This window comes from Boleophthalmus pectinirostris, unplaced genomic scaffold (genome assembly GCF_026225935.1).
Source record: "Boleophthalmus pectinirostris isolate CB_2022bp ecotype Guang Dong unplaced genomic scaffold, ASM2622593v1 HiC_scaffold_4, whole genome shotgun sequence".
NCBI classification, from domain to species: Eukaryota; Metazoa; Chordata; class Actinopteri; order Gobiiformes; family Gobiidae; genus Boleophthalmus; species Boleophthalmus pectinirostris.
The window spans coordinates 7,040,305-7,057,923 of NW_026571353.1; the positions used below are offsets into that span (position 1 = coordinate 7,040,305).

At 39.0% G+C, this 17,619-nt stretch overlaps 1 protein-coding gene across 1 annotated transcript in view; it reads right to left on the bottom strand.

Annotated features, from left to right (window-relative positions):
* Nucleotides 1-1,126: 1,126 nt before the first annotated feature.
* Nucleotides 1,127-17,619, bottom strand: part of LOC110162178 (dual specificity testis-specific protein kinase 1-like) — a 124,060-nt gene continuing 107,567 nt past the window's right edge. Inside the window, 5 exon segments of the mRNA XM_055162105.1 lie at nucleotides 1,127-4,698; nucleotides 6,208-6,222; nucleotides 6,224-6,295; nucleotides 12,022-12,105; nucleotides 14,377-14,550. Of these exon segments, the coding sequence (XP_055018080.1) occupies nucleotides 4,594-4,698; nucleotides 6,208-6,222; nucleotides 6,224-6,295; nucleotides 12,022-12,105; nucleotides 14,377-14,550 (450 nt within the window). The 3' untranslated portion in view covers nucleotides 1,127-4,593.

Genomic DNA, 17,619 nt, shown 5'->3' on the forward strand with positions numbered 1-17,619 from the left:
TTAAAAGCGCACTGTGTAACTTTTCTGGTGGAGGGTCCGTCACCTGCTTCTCTCCATGGAGACATTGCCTGGAATGTTCCACAGTATGGCATTAGACTTAATTATCTCTCGCAGTTGACACCACAGGGCCGGGTTACATGTCAGATGTGCGGAAACAGCAAGAATGAAAGTTTTTAGTCAAATACAAACCCATAATACTGAGTAAATGCATGATGGATATGTTTAATGCCATACTGGGACATTCCAGACCAAACACTAGCATCTCCATGGAGACAAGCACGTGGCAGACCTTCTACCAGACAGTTACACACTGCACCTTTATTATAAATACTAAGTTACAATAACAAACGAGGCCACTTTTTGTTTGTAAAATAAGAAGTCTTTATTGTACCACATATTTACAAAAACAAAAATATGGAATAACGAAATGTGACCCTAACCCGAACACGTGAACATTATACAGTATTATATTATTTTACACAGCTCCCTTTGACTCTTAAGATCCCACACTTAAAGGACGGTTCTGAATTTTGGACATAGGGCCTCATTTCCTAGTGAGCCAGAGTGTCAAAGACGTGTGGAGACACTTTTTGAAATATTCCATCTAGTCCTTGTATTTGCAGAGGTCGCTGGTGCTAGGCTAGTGCATGTCAATGGCCATAGTTAGCCTGCAGTTAAAAATCCACTCCACAAAAGACCCGAAGTAAATCCATATTACACCAGACTGTCGATGTAAATGTCTGTGTTGACAGAATAAAACTAACCTTGCATTGCATGAATCGTTGCATGTTGAGGGACTATTTTCTCATATATCAGTCCGCCGCTGCCAGGCTTTCTATCAAGATGTACAACTCACTGTTGCTGCTCTGACATAAATCCTTCAAATGCAAGGTTGGTTTTACTTCTAAAATTATTCTATCAACACAGACATTTGCATTGACAGTCTGGTGTTATAATTTTTTTTGCTTCGGGTGTTTTGTGGAGTGGGTAACACTGTTTTTAGTGGCACGCTAACTATGGCCATTGACATGCACTAGCCTAGAACCAGCGACCTCTGCAAATACAAGGCCTGGATGGAATATTTAAAAAAGTGTCTCCACACGTCTCCAACACTCTTGCTCACGAGGAAATGAAGTCCTATGTCCAAAATTCCGGACTGTCCCTTTAACTCCCACTGTATCAAGTCAACTTTTTGTTCTCACTTGCTTCGTTGTGATTCTGTATCTGTACACCATGATGAATTGTATACTCTTTAAATCAAACATAACGGAAATTGGACATTATTTAGATTATGTGTTTGTGTATTGTAGCTGCCTGAACTTTCACAATATTACATAAGACATAAGTATACTGGAAAAACAAGACAGAAAAACACCAAAATCCCAAAAAGATAACAAAATATATGCAAACAAAAATAAAATAGTATTTACAAAAAATTCTAATATCCGTAAAACAACAAAATACACTGAAATTGCACTACGTAACTTATCGGTTGGGGGTCGGTCACCTTCTTGTTTCCATGGATATGTCATTAGGATGTTCCAGAGTATGACTTTAACCAGCTCTAATTTACATTTATTCAATTACAGGTGGTTTTACAGCTCAAAAATGACTAAAAAAACAACAAAAACCAGGCATTCTGACGTGTAACTTGATCTGGTTTGGTCTCCATGACGATAAAAATATTTAAAGCCATACTGTGAAACATTCTAGACAAAGCAATAACTCTAAATCTCCACAAAGAAAAGCATTTGACGGACCCTCCACCGGAAAAGTTACACAGTGCACCTTTAACATAGGATGAATAACATTGTTGACGTTTCACAAAAAGTAGAGCTATTTTCGTCCAGGAGGAATCCAGAGTTGCTTGTGATGCTTTGTTGATACTCAATACCGATTCTGATACCATATGATGATTAAAACACTCCTTATTTAGACAACAGAATGTGGTTTTCAACATTAAATCATCGGACTTTCTTTTCTATTCCCATGTGGTCCAGGTACCAGAGGGAACTACATCGACCATGATCCTTTGCTCCGTTTCTATACTAGTCTATGTTCTCTTATACTTGTTCTGATTCAGCTCAAGATCATTCTAAAACTATTCAGGAAAGGTTCATTTCAGTCCTGTGAATGTGACTTTTTTTAGTATCGATACCCGCTCCAATGAGTATCTAGATCAGCTTTTCGATACTTTCGACAAACCTAGTTCATAAATATCGAATTCAAAGAAAGACAAAATCTCCACAGACTTAAACATCTGCATCGTCGCAATTATAAAAACAAAACAAAAAAATAAATTACAAAAAAAAAGTAGGATTTCAAGAAGTTTTGTTAAGGCAAATATGTTGTTGCTAAAAAGATGTTGTACATTTTCTGATCTATGTTGTAATGTTTCCTCATCACAAATGTACCTGGAGTTGTGTTTGCTGCATATTTAGGTTCTTCTCTCAAACAGAAAACACTCTGTTCCACCTTGTGATGTCATGTGGTAATACGGGAAGTGCTCCACTGTGTCAAAGGTGTATTGTGTAACTTTTCTGGTGGAGGGTCAGTCAAATGTTTTTCATGGAGATGTTATTGCTTTGTCTGGAATGTTTCACAGTATGGCATTAAACCTTTCTATCTTGATGGAAACCAAACCAGACCAAGTTACAGGTCAGATCTGTGGAGAGGCAACCCGCTCCCAAAACCACCTGTAATTGAATAAATATAAGATAGAGCTGTTTAATGTCACACTGTGGAACATTCCAGTCATAGAAACAAGCAGGTGATGGACCCTCAATCAAAAAGTTACACAGAGCACCTTTAAACTCATCATGCAGACCCCTAAAATTAAAAGAACATTTTAACACATTTAAAACATTTAAAACTTATTTTCGGCATGTTGTAAAATGATTTCCTGCTCAAAAACAAACCTGGAGATGTGTTTTGTTTCATTCACACTTAGTAATCCTACATAAATCACCACCTTCAAAGTTAAAATGTGCCATTGCACCTTGTGATGTCATTGGGTGATTAGGTCATATAACTCCAACAGTGTAATGCTTGTCATTTTATCCACCCATTTGTATTCAATAGGAGCAGCTTAACTTTGAAGCTTGCAGCTATTGTTTTTTAACCATATTTGAACGGAATCACCATCAAAATCAAACCTAAATTACCTAAAGATTACTATTGGTCCCGCTCCTTGTTTCTGATTCGTTATGTTTATCATTTAGAGGTAGTTTGCTCCATTTGATCCTGGATTTTCAAATGTTCTTATACTTAAAGGCACTGTACCTGATTTTTACTGTTTTTAAAATGAACTACCATATTTTTCGGATTATAAATCGCACTTTTTTTCATGGTTTGGGTGTTTCCTGCAACTTTATACTCTGGTGCAACTTATATATTCTAATTTTCACACTAACAGCCTCTCTCCTGTACAAAGAGCTTCTGTCTTGCTGCAAGTAGTGAAATATGTAGATAAAAATGGTAATCGAGCAGCAGAAAGAAAGTCTGGAGTGAGCGAGAAACTTGTGACACCGGGAGGGTGCGCCACTTTCCTTAAAGTCATTGGATGGATTGACAAAGCCTGGACTTCAGTGACACTGAAATCATCCTGTTGTCATTATGCATTTTTTGGCTGGTGCGACTTATACTCCAGAGCGGCTTAGAGTCTGAAAAATATGGTAATTCTGTTTTTCACCTTTTTAACGGTTTGCATGGGTCCAGTTATCCCTGACCACTGTAATTATTCACCATGATGAGTTTATAAGAGCTTTTCACGACCAAACCAAAGACCAAAGTAGAGCTTTGCTGTTGTGAAACACCTAGCATCCTAACCTAGAGTGACCATATTTCCGTTTGTGAAAACCAGGACACCGTACCAGGGGGCGGGCGTGGGGCCTTGACATCGACATTGAGCTACTCTCACCTTGCAAAGCTGGACACTGCAAGCGGGGAATTTCTTGTGCAAGTCATCGTTAAATGCGCAGTCGCACTTCAGCATGCTCCAGGCTAACGGACTGTGTCTGCTCGCTCCTTGTGAGTGCACAGAGAGCTACGAGAGACACTCAGTCTAATGGCCCAATGAAAGGTAATGAAAACCTGGACATTTGTATCACTTTATAAAAAAAAACCCCGGATGGCCAGGACAGGACGTGAAACACATTTATGTCTGGGGAAAAACAGACATTTGGTCACCTTATCTGAACGTCATCTTCAAGAGCTGCTTATACAGATTGTATAATAGATCTGTCCCTTAGAAATCGGGTACAGGGCCTTTACAATACACAACATGTACAAAGTTTTACATAGAAAAAGATTAGGATGGCTGTCACAAACAATATCAAATAAGACTTGTTTTGAATACTACAACATGAAAAAAACAAAACAAAACTAAAATCCTCCAGAAAATCCATTTAGAATTTTTTAATATATATACAAAAAAAGGGAGATGTCCATAGCACGTGGAGCACAGCAGTCTGTCCATTCATGTGAGTGCACTGTGCTGAGGAGGAGAGACAGACCAGCCGCCATATTGAGGACTTTTGGCCCGGTACTTTAAGACACTCTGGTTTTTTGTGGGATTGGGTGTGGACAAAGATCTCAGCTGCTGTTGAGGTCAGACTTCTCGGACATCTCCAGGTTCTCTGCCACCTCCCCCAGCTCGTCCAGAAGTTCTGTGAAGGCCGGTCTTCTGAACGACTCCAGCTGAAGAATGACGAAAGAAGAACATTACACACAATCGATCGATTGATAGATAGATCTATCTATCTATCCCTCCATCTATCTTTCTTTCTATCTATCTGTCCACCCCTTCCTGTACCTATCCATCCATTGATCCATCCATCTTTCTATCCATCCATCTATTTTTCTATCCATATTTCTATCTATCCCTCCCTCTGTCCCTCTACCTACCCATCCATCTGTCCCTCCCTTCCTCTATCCATCCATCTATCTTTCTATCCATCTTTTCAACCATCCCTCTACTTTTCCATCTGTCTAACCATCCACCTAACTATCCATCTATCTATCTATCCCTCCCTCTGTCCCTTTACCCACCCATCCATCTATCCCTCCCGTCCTCTATCCGTCCATCTATCTTTCTATCCAACCATCCCTCTACTTATCCATCCCTCCAACCATCCATCTATCTATCCATCCGTCTATCTCGCTCTACCCCTGTCCATCCATCCGTCTATCTTTCTATCCCTCTATCTATCCCTACCTCCATCCATCCATCTATCTAGCCATCTATCTATTCATCCCTCCCTCTACTTATCTGACCGTCCATCTGTCCATCCATCTGTCCATCCATCCATCTGTCCATCCATCTATCTATCATCTGTCCATCCATCTGTCCATCCATCTATCCATCTATCTATCTATCTATCTATCTATCTATCTATCTATCTATCTATCCATCCATCTATCCCTACCTCCCTCTACCCATCATCCATCTATTCATCCATCTATTCATCCATCTATATCATCCATCCATCCATCCATCCATCATCCATCCATCTATCATCCATCTATCTATCTATCTATCTATCTATCTATCTATCCATCCTATCTATCTATCCTATCTATCTATCCATCCATCTATCCATCTATCATCATCCTATCATCCATCATCCATCTATCTATCTATCTATCTATCTATCCTATCCATCTATCCATCTATCTATCTATCCATCTATCCATCTATCTATCTATCTATCTATCTATCCATCTATCCTATACCTCCCTCTACCATCATCCATCTATCTATCTATCTATCTATCTATCTATCTATCTATCTATCTATCTATCTATCCATCCATCCCTATCCATCTCCATCCATCATCCATATCTATCTATCTATCTATCTATCTATCTATCTATCTATCTATCTATCTATCTATCTATCTATCTATCTATCTATCTATCTATCTATCTATCTATCCATCATCCATCCATCCATCATCCATCCATCCCATCCCCTCCTCCCTCTACCCATCATCTATCTATCTATCTATCTATCTATCTATCTATCTATCTATCTATCTATCTATCTATCTATCTATCTATCTATCTATCTATCTATCTATCCATCCATCCATCCATCCATCCATCCATCCATCCATCCATCCATCCATCCATCCCTCCCTCCCTAAAAGTAAGTAAGGACAGGTAAAGTTGTGTAAAATATCTCGGTGGTTGAGTTGTGCGTCTCACCAGGCAGCATCTGGTTGGCGAGGTCGAGGACTTTCTGTGGACAGCCCGACACCAGGTCCTTGAAGGCACTCACATCCAGACCGTAGTCCTGAAGAGAGCGCACAAAAAAAAACAAAAAACAAAAAAAACACCACTAAATCAGGAGTCTGTGCCATTATTTCACATTATCTTTGAGTTTTTATTACTATTCTTTAAAAAAAAAAAAAGTCCAGTTGTTGCAGTCAGTGTAATCCCTCAGTCGTCCAGGTAGGAAATATCTTCACTCTTTGTTCCGTTGACAGAATACAATTTTTGTTTTTAACCTCATTTTAAAGGTGCATTGTGTAACTTTCCTGGTGGAGGGTCCATCAAATAGTTTTCTCCATGGAGATGTTACTGCTTTGTCTGGAATGTTTCACAGTATGGTATTAAACCTTTCTATTTCCATGAAAACCAAACCAGACTAAGCTACAGGTCAGATCTACGGAGAGGCGACCCCGCTCACAGTCAGAATGTTTGCTTTTCTAGGTGTTTTTGTACGGAAGCCGAGAGGGGTCACAACAAACCGCAAACGCCGCAACAAATACAAATGCGAGAACACAACAAAGAGCCACAACAAACCAAAAAAAGCCACAACAAACCAAAAAAGCCACAACGGAAATGACCGCGGGACTCTATTTTAATGCAAACGCCGCAACAAATACAAACGCCACAACACAAACGCAAATGCCTGCAACACATTAAAAAGCCACAACACATTAAAAAGCCACAACACATTAAAAAGCCACAACGGAAATGACCGCGGGACTCTATTTTAATGCAAACGCCGCAACAAATACATATGCGACAACACAACAAAGAGCCACAATACACCCAAAAAAAAGCCACAACACAACAAAAAAAGCCACAACGGAAATGACCGCGGGACTCTACTTTAATGCAAACGCCGCAACAAATACAAAAGCCACAACAAATACAAACGCCACAACACAAACGCAAATGCCGCAACACATTAAAAAGCCACAACACATTAAAAAGCCACAACACATTAAAAAGCCACAACGGAAATGACCGCGGACTCTATTTTAATGCAAACGCCGCAACAAATACATATGCAACAACACAACAAAGAGCCACAATACACCCAAAAAAAAGCCACAACAAACCAAAAAAAGCCACAATGGAAATGACCGCGGGACTCTATTTTAATGCAAACGCCGCAACAAATACATATGCGACAACACAACAAAGAGCCACAATACACCCAAAAAAAAAGCCACAACACAACAAAAAGCCGAGAGGGGTCACAACAAACCGCAAACGCCGCAACAAATACAAATGCGAGAACACAACAAAAAGCCACAACCCAAAAAAGCCACAATGGAAATGACCGCGGGACTCTATTTTAATGCAAACGCCGCAACAAATACATATGCAACAACACAACAAAGAGCCACAATACACCCAAAAAAAAGCCACAACAAACCAAAAAAAGCCACAATGGAAATGACCGCGGGACTCTATTTTAATGCAAACGCCGCAACAAATACATATGCGACAACACAACAAAGAGCCACAATACACCCAAAAAAAAAAGCCACAACACAACAAAAAGCCGAGAGGGGTCACAACAAACCGCAAACGCCGCAACAAATACAAATGCGAGAACACAACAAAAAGCCACAACCAAAAAAAGCCACAATGGAAATGACCGCGGGACTCTATTTTAATGCAAACGCCGCAACAAATACATATGCAACAACACAACAAAGAGCCACAATACACCCAAAAAAAAGCCACAACAAACCAAAAAAAGCCACAACAGAAATGACCGCGGGACTCTATTTTTAATGCAAAGGCCGCAACAAATACAAACGCCACAACACAAATGCATTGAGTCCCGCGGTCACTTCCGTTGTGGCTTTTTAATGTGTTGTGGCTTTTTAATGTGTTGTGGCATTTGCGTTTGTGTTGTGGATTTGTATTTGTTGCGGCGTTTGCATTAAAAATAGAGTCCCGCTGTCATTTCTGTTGTGGCTTTTTTGGTGTGTTGTGGCTTTTTTGGTGTGTTGTGGCTTTTTGTTGTGTTGTGACCCCTCTCGGCTTCCGTAGTTTTTAAGCTCTAAAACCATATTAGTAATTGAATAAATGTAACATAGAGCCAACCAAAAAGTGACACAGTGCACCTTTAATGTACGCCCTTTAGTTTTTATCTTAGTTTATATTATTATCTTCCTTTAACGTTGCGCCATGACTCCGAAGCACGTTCCAAGTTTGTGAATTTTGCTGGCAATAAAACTGATTCCGATTATGATAATGTTTTCACCAGAAGATGTCACCCGGCGGCCACATCACCCAGCTGCTGTTTTGTCGCTACTGAAAACATCTTCAGGCTCACATTTAATGGAAATAGAGCTGTGCATTTTTCATTCTAATGGTTTGTTTAAAAATGTTAATAACACAAACGCACTGGAAAACTGTATTAAAAGCTGCACTGTGTAACTTTTCCGCTGGAGGGTCCGTCAAATACTTTTCTCCATGGAGATGTTGTTGCTTTGTTTGGAATGTTTCACAGTATGGTGACCAGACTAAGTTACAGGTCAGATCTGTGGAGAGGCGACCCCGCTCAAAATATCAAAATACCCACACATAAAGAAAATCTATGTAAACAGTACGTAAAAATATATAAAATAAAATGTAATGATAATAATATTTAGAGGTATGAAATTACAATATAAATTACCCAAGGGCCCCAGCACAAAGACCCATTGATTATTTTTGAATAACCCTGATACTAGAGGGGGCATCAATTCTATATAATAAACTATCCCAATTTAATGGTCATAATACTTTGCAATACTTAAGGCAAGACTGGGAGGAAGGAGGTAAAAGTTACGTGGTTGTGGCAGAGTCCTGCACCGGGTCTTGTACGGGCAAATAGTTGCTAAAACGAGCGAGTTTTAATGTTCTGGAATTTTACGGGCGGGTAGTACCGGGTAGACCTCTGCGCCGGAACACTGGTCCTTACTCCTGCGGTCGCCCCCGAGCCTGTCCAGACAGGGAGTCCTGGTTTAGTCCTGGTTTAGTCCTGGTTTTAGTCCTGGTTTAGTCCTGGTTTAGTCCTGGTTTAATCCCGGTTTAGGCCTAGTTCAGTCCTAGTTTTAGTCCTGGTTTAATCCTGGTGTAGTCCTGGTTTAGTCCTGGTTTAGTCCTGGTTTTAGTCCTGGTTTAGGCCTGGTTCAGTCCTAGTTTTAGTCCTGGTTTAATCCTGGTTTAGTCCTGGGTTAGTCCTGGTTTTAGTCCTGGCTTAGGCCTGGTTCAGTCCTAGTTTTAGTCCTGGTTTAGGCCTGGTTCAGTCCTAGTTTTAGTCCTGGTTTAATCCTGGTTTAGTCCTGGGTTAGTCCTGGTTTTAGTCCTGGTTTTAGTCCTGGTTCAGTCCTAGTTTTAGTCCTGGTTTAATCCTGGTTTAGTCCTGGGTTAGTCCTGGTTTTAGTCCTGGTTTAGGCCTGGTTCAGTCCTAGTTTTAGTCCTGGTTTAGTCCTGGTTTAGTCCTGATTTTAGTCCTGGTTTAGGCCTAGTTCAGTCCTAGTTTTAGTCCTGGGTTAGTCCTGGTTTAGGCCTAGTTCAGTCTTAGTTTTAGTCCTGGTTTAGTCCAGGTTTAATCCTGGTTTAGTCCTGGTTTAGTCCTGGTTTAGTCCAGGTTTAATCCTGGTTTAGTCCTGGTTTAATCCTGGTTTAGTCCTGGTTTAGTCCTGGTTTTAGTCCTGGTTTAGGCCTAGTTCAGTCCTAGTTTTAGTCCTGGTTTAGTCCTGGTTTTAGTCCTGGTTTTAGTCCAGTTTTAGTCCTAGTTCAATCCTAGTTCAGTCCTCCTCTTCAGTCCTGGAATCAGTCTTTGGTTAGTCCTGGTTTAGTCTTGGTTTAGTCTTGGTTCAGTCCATGGCACATGCAGCACAAAACTTTGATATAATCTCAGGTTAAAGCGCGGGTGTGCGTCTCCAAAAATGGACCTGTGCAGGACTCTGCGCTGTAGGGCTCCATTACGGAATAAATGAATCTTGGGTTCGCTACATAAAGAAGAAGGAAAATAAGAAAAGGACGACAGCAGCAATAAGTTTTAAGAAGGATGTAAAAAGGGTTGTAAGTGTCCTGTGTGAGAAAAGAGTATAAAGTGTGTGGTGAGGGGTTTTACAGCCTTAAAACAGATATAATAATTGTAAAATATAAAGTTGACTACTTCACGTATTTCACCTATCGCGGGTTATTTGTAGAACGTAACTCCCGCGATAAACGAGGGACCACTGTACATACACATATACAAACAAATAGATTTAGAAAAATAAATAAATAAAGGGAGGCAGTCGGGTTACAGTACATTTTGTCCAAGAGTACAAGTTTTCAAGGTAGTTTGCTTTTGGGTTTCTTTTTTAATAGAAAACCACTGCAATCTTTATATTTTGCATTAGTTACTCCACACTTCATAGTTTAATTTTCTCCACCATTGTTATAGTTAATTTAGAACAGTTTAATGTCATACTGCGGAACATTTCAGGGTGAGTAACGACAGAACATTCAAAGATAAAATACAGCTAGACTACAGCTTTATATAACTTAGTACGATCATTGATACTTTGCTCTAACATCACGCTTGGGCAGTGTTGGGAAGGTGACTTTGAAATGTATTCCCCTACAGATTACAGATTACATACCCCAAAATGTAGTTTGTAACATAATCCATTAAATTACTTAAAGTGAGTAATGTAATCTGAATACTTTGGATTACTTGATTTGCTGTACAGAAGCAAAGACGAAGAAATCGTAACATAAGAAGTTTTGTCTGATAAAAGAAAATAAAAAGACCAGACTTTACTTAACCAAATTTAAAATATTATTGATAGAAGAAGAGGAGACACGTCCACGCAGCATGATTTAGTCCTGTTAAATCCTGGTTTAGACCTGGTTTAGACCTGGTTTTAGACCTGTTTTTAGACCTGGTTTTAGTCCTGGTTTAGACCTGGTTTTAGATCTGGTTTAGACCTGGTTTTAGATCTTGGTTTAGACCTGGTTTAGTTTAAACCTGTTTACTGGTTTAGACCTGGTTTTAGATCTGGTTTTAGACCTGGTTTAGACCTGGTTTAGACCCTTTAGATCTGGTTTAGACCTGGTTTTAGTCCTGGTTTAAACCTGGTTTAGATCTGGTTTAAACCTAATTTGGACCTGGTTTTAGATCTGGTTTTAGACCTGGTTTAGACCTGGCTTAGTGTCCGTCAGTGTCCGAAAGAAAAAAAAAAAAAAAAGGGGATATAGCCCAAAATGTAAAAACAGGAAAATCCCGCTGTGTAATCCATTTATTTTAACAAAGTAACTGTAATCCAATTACCACTCACTGAAACAGTGACTGTAACTGAATACAGTTACTCATAATCTGTACTCTGATTACATAACTCCGGTACATGTAATCTGTTACTCCCCAACACTGCGCTTGGGGATGTCTATATGTATGTTTATGGAGGAATACTCAGCAGTTACCATGGTGACACAATGCACACACTAGCAAAGACTGCCAAAAAAGTTTAAAAAATAGGCTGAAATCCAACAAAAAATACAAAATGGATTTAAACAAAACATTTTCAAGAGCCTGTGACCAATACAAACATTCATGGTCTTGTTTAGAAGTTTGATGTTCAACTTTCTGGTCAGACAGAGCAGTGCCTACAGTTAGCAACACCCACTGAGAGAATGGTGATGACATCAGATGCAACGTATCAACAGATTACAGAATGTTCATTGTGTCTTGTTGGCAAAATGATGTATAGTTTTCCTGGGGGATTTGTGTACCTGTGTACGGGGCAGGATCTCTGGGTCTGCTGGGATCCGGGCCAGGATTTCACACAGAACGATCCCAAAGGAGAACACATCCACCTGAGACACACAAGAAAACACAAGAAAAAGTAAGTATAAAAGAAAGTGTTCAACTACATTAAAGGCGCATTGTGTAACTTTTCTGGTGGAGATTCAGTCACCTGCTTGTTTCTACGGAGATGTCAGTGCTCTACTTTACATTTATTCAATTTAAGGTGGTTTTATAGCTCAAAAATACCTAGAAAAAAAGGCATTTTGACGGAGCAGGGTTGCGTCTCCACAGATCTGACCTGTAACTTAGTCTGGTTTGGTCTCCATAAAGATAGAAAGGTTTAATATAATACTGTGAAACTTTCCAGACAAAAAAAGCAGACCCTCCACCAGAAAAGTTACACAATGCACCTTTTAAAACTCCAAAAATGACTAAAGATCGCTACTGGTCCTGCTCCTTGTTTCTGATTTGTTTATTCCTTAAGACAGGGGTGTCAAACTCATTTTGGTCTGGGGGCCGTATCCAACCTACTTTGATCCCAAAGGGGCCGGATCAGAAAACTCATGGCATATAAACCCCAAAAATAACAATAAATTCAAATATTTGTGCAGAGAAACACAAATCTATTACAGAAATCATTTTTAATTGATGAACTCTTTGTTTTACAAAATATTATAATATTATGAACAACCTGAAACTTTAAGAAAAATACAATTTCAACACAATGTTTTAACATGAACTCATATGCAAATAGGAATAAGTAAATTTTTCACTCTGCGCTCCACTTTTCTCATGTTGGACATTTTTCTGATGAGGGTGTCACAGTCAACAGTCAAAACGATCGTCCTTTAAGAGCGTGTCTGGAAAGAGACAAGTCTTCATTTGTGCTGCTCTGGTGGGAGGGGCCACGTACAGAGACGTTGGAGACGCTGCTATGCTCAGCACCGCAGAAAATTACCAATATTTTAATAGAAAATATAATTAAAATATTTTAGTAGAAAATCAGCCGAGGGCCACATTAAAGGTCTTGGGGGGCCGGATTTGGCCCCCCGGCCGTATGTTTGACACCTGTGCCTTAAGCTGTTTTCAGGCCAGTGCTGGTTCCCACACCAGATACACTGAGAACCAAAGTGCTCACCGGTGAACCCAATGCCACCAAATAAAAACAAGGCCATACAAAAGTGGATGTCACAGCGAGGAAAATAACAATCACGGATCACATCATGTACACCAGCGAGCATTTGTACTCATACAAATCATTATTTATCTGCGCCGAGCTCTGCTACAACGTCTGCTGTGGAGAAGGCAGCAGCAACGCCCAATCCAAAGACAGAACCTTACCATGCGAACACGGATATAGCAAATATTTGGACCACTCCACAATGTTCTTGTCACTTGTTTTCTCCACCATATCCCACACACAGGTTTTCTTTGTTTGTTTATTTTACCACGTGTGAACCTGCTGACGTCTACTGTGTCGTCACAGTTTGCGTGAAAAAACAAGTTTTACTTTTACGCTCTGATTTTCAGCATGAACACGTCAATCGGTTTGAGATTAGGTGTGGAAACTGGCACAGTTCTCTGTCGGCCTGAAATTGTTCATAGAGGTAGTTTACTTCATTTGATCCTCGATTTTCAGTGTTCCAATTGTTTAGATCAGGGGTGTCCAAACTTTTTTCATCAAGGGCCACAAATCTAAACACAAACGAAGCAGAGGGCCGATCGAGGGCCGTAGACTGGAGTTCAATACAGTGAATAATTGAAATATGTGCAGGTTTAACACATAAGAATGAGCCATCAGACTTTATTCATGCTAAGATTCTTAAAACCACACACTAAATATTAAATACCAGCTCTATCAAGGTAGATAAAAAAAAAAAAAACTTGCAGTAAATTTTTAATTGATGCAAGGTAATTTGTGCCAATTCACCTGGAAGCCTCAGGGCCAAGAAAAATCTGTCTGAGGGCCACATATGGCTTACGGGCCATAGTTTGGACATGCCTGGTTTAGAGGCGCTGTACTTGATTTTTACCATCTTCAAAATTTTGATTGATTGACTTTAGTATTGTGACAACACTACCTCAACTCATTCAGATCATATATTTATTTATCTATTTTTCTTACCTTGTTTCTGAAAATTATGAAAATAAATAACTTAAAAAACAAGAGTCAGGTTTGTTGAGATGCAGGCAGGCTCACAGTAAAGACACATCTCTTTCTATGTTTTTTTAGTGCAATGAAAGCAACCAACTTGGAAAAAAAAACTGTTTTGCTAAAAAGCTACACAATGGGGCTTTAAAACAGGTTCTCATGTTTGAACGTAAATCCTTAACAGTACCTTTCTGTCATAGGGTTCCCCCCGGAGCATCTCAGGGGCCATCCAGAAGGCCGAGCCCACCAGAGACAGCTTCCTCCCGGGGTCCTTCACCGGCAGCTCCACCACCTCCCGAGCCAGGCCGAAGTCTGTGACCAGGGCCTCACGACCGCGCGAAGTCACCCGGATCAGGCAGTTCTGCAAACACACCAAGAACTCACGCTTGAAACTCAACATAAAGAAAACTGTCTGCATGATGTTCAGTAAAAAAAACAACTGGTTTAATGTGTTTCTGGACGGGTGGAACTCAGCCTTGTCAAGGAGTTTAAATACCTGGGACTGATGTTAGACCTGACATTGACATTTAAGAAACACATTAAGCGCCTCATAAAAACTGTTCATTTTAACTTATTTTAGACAAGTAAGATCTTTAATGACTCTATATGCGGCACGAATGTTTTTACACTTCATGATTCTGTCGCATATAGAGTGTTGCAGAACCACATGGTCACTTGTTGCTGGTACAAAACTCAAACCCATCGAATCACTTTTTTAAGAAGCCATAAAAATACTGGATAAGAAACCACTCTCATTTCACCACTGCACTATTTTAGATAAGTACAATCCGCTTAATTTTAATCATTTTATTGATTTTAAATATGGCTGTTTTATCTATTAAGTTTTGCATGGACTTGCCCCTCCTCCGTTACAGGATTTTATTAAAGTAAAGACTGTCAGTGGGATGGGAACTAGAGCCACAGCCCGGGGGAACTGTGAGCTCCACACAGACGCACAACATTCGGAAAAAGTGTGTCTCATTATCAATAAGAGAAACTCCAACACTTGCCACTTTCAAATCCCACTTGAAACAGGCTAAAGGAAAACCAGACTTGTGGACACTTTCAGTTTAGAACTGTCACTTGTTTTTGTTGTTTTGTTACCAGTGTTGGGAAGGTTTCTTTTAAAATGTATTCCCCTACAGATTACAGATTACATACCCCAAAATGTAGTTTGTAACATAATCCATTAAATTACTTAAAGTGAGTAATGTAATCTGAATACTTTGGATTACTTGATATTGTCATGTTTTGTAAAACTACATGAACGTAGCAGCCACATCCTGAAAATTCTTGTTTGTTCTCTTCAAATTGTCTGTTGAGCCCAAGTCTCCATGAACAGACTTTTGTTTACTGTAGAAGCAAAGACAAGGATATTTTAAAATATACTGTTTAGTCTGCTTAAAGACAATAAAAAAAGCCCAGACTTTACTTAACCATATTAAAAAATTATTGATAGAGAAATGCTTTGTATATGAGATCACCTTAAATTATGTCCACCTACTGTTAGGTGTCATATTGTTTATTTAAAAAAAAAAAAATAATCACTTTCAGTACAAACATAAAGGCACCAGCCCAGTAAAAATCAGTAATATTGGATGTTTTTTACTCAAAATGATGCAGAATCAGATTATTATCAACGCCAATTATTAACAACCTCGTCCATTGTGTGACTGACACCACCAATGTTAACAAGATGTTTACGTCGCTCCTATTGCCGCGGTCTGTTTGGGTTTCCAGCAATGAATTACCAAAATAAAATAAAAATAAAAATAAAAATGTGAAAACAGGAAAATACTGCCATGCAAAAAAAAAAAATCTATTTATTTTGTAATCCATTTATTTCAACAAAGTAACTGTAATCCAATTACCACTCACTGAAACAGTAACTGTAACTGAATACAGTTACTCATAATTTGTATTCTGATTACGTAACGCAAGTACATGTAATCTGTTACTCCCCAACACTGGTTGTTACCTGTCGAGGGACGACAGATGGAAATGAGCATTTTTGCTATAATCTGTCATATTTACACTGCAGTGTTGTAGATGTTCATTAATATGCACTGTCCCTATTAAATAAATAAATAAATGAATAAATAAATAAACACAGCAGTTATTACACAGACTGCAGAGCCTCGTGTGGACACTAGAGGGCAGAGTAGGATTGGTGAAAAGACTTACAACTTAGACAGCAGCCCACACGTCACAATATATTATAATAACAAAGAGAAAAAATATATATAAATGGTAATAATAAATTGTAAATAAATATAGCAAGAGACTGGTGTCAAAGAACAACCCAAACTTTATTCCTTGATTATTTGTATAAAAGAAACTGGCCAAAGTGTGTACTATAAATTCACACACTCCAAAAAAAAACATCTAAATAACAGGATGTCTGATTTTTCTAGTCTGATTTCACTCATCACGCCTCTCCTGCATATTGAACGATACTGAGTTTGTCATATTGTCCTATCTTAAGCAAATCCACGAACCTATATATAAGCTGACATCTTAAGAAACACTGCAAAACGTAGATCGAAAACATCGTAGAAGTAAAGTCTGTGCAGTTGGAGCTGAGTTGACAGACAGGCCACGAGCTCAGAGCTGGAGGAGGGATGAGTCTGCTGCAGTTGTGTAACACCAGTGGGCGACTGCTCCATGACAAGGCTAAACCACACGCCATCTATTTAATTAAACTCATTTTGAAGCTAGCAGCCTTTTATGCAAGTGCACAGGAATAAAGTAGTGATATAATGTTTTTTAAATTCCTAGCTGAAGAGGGAACGCCAAAAATACAGGCTGCGTTCACTCGATACAATTTTCAAACTTGATTTCGATACTAAGGAACAGAATAGGCTCTTTCTTTAGACAATAGAATGTAATTTTCGATGTTAAATTATCTGTGTGATCGATTCCATAGTGGTCTGTGGGTGTATACTAGTCTATTTGCTCTTATACTTTTTCTGATACAGCTCAAGATTATTCTAAAGCTTCAGAAAAGGTTCACTTCTGTCCTGTGAATGTGACTTTTTAATATCAACACCTGCTCAAATGAGTATCTAGTTTAAATCATAGTTTCAGTATTGATTAGGATCTGCTTTTCAGTACTTTTGACAACCCTAGTTCATAAATATCAAGCTCAAAGAAAAACAAAATCACCACAGACTTAAAGATCTGCATCGTCGCCATTATAAAACCAAACAAAAATAAATAAATTACAATAAAAAGTAGGATTTCAAGGTTTGTTCTTGCCCAAAAGATGTCTTCAAGAGCCCATATTACGCCATTTTCTGATCTATGTTGTTATGTTTCTTAGTTTCAGGATTGATTAGTACAAAATTTTTTATACTCTTGACAACTCTAGTTCAAATGGTTCAGATATAGACTTGGTTGGTGTTGTTTTAGACCCGGTTTAGTTCCATTT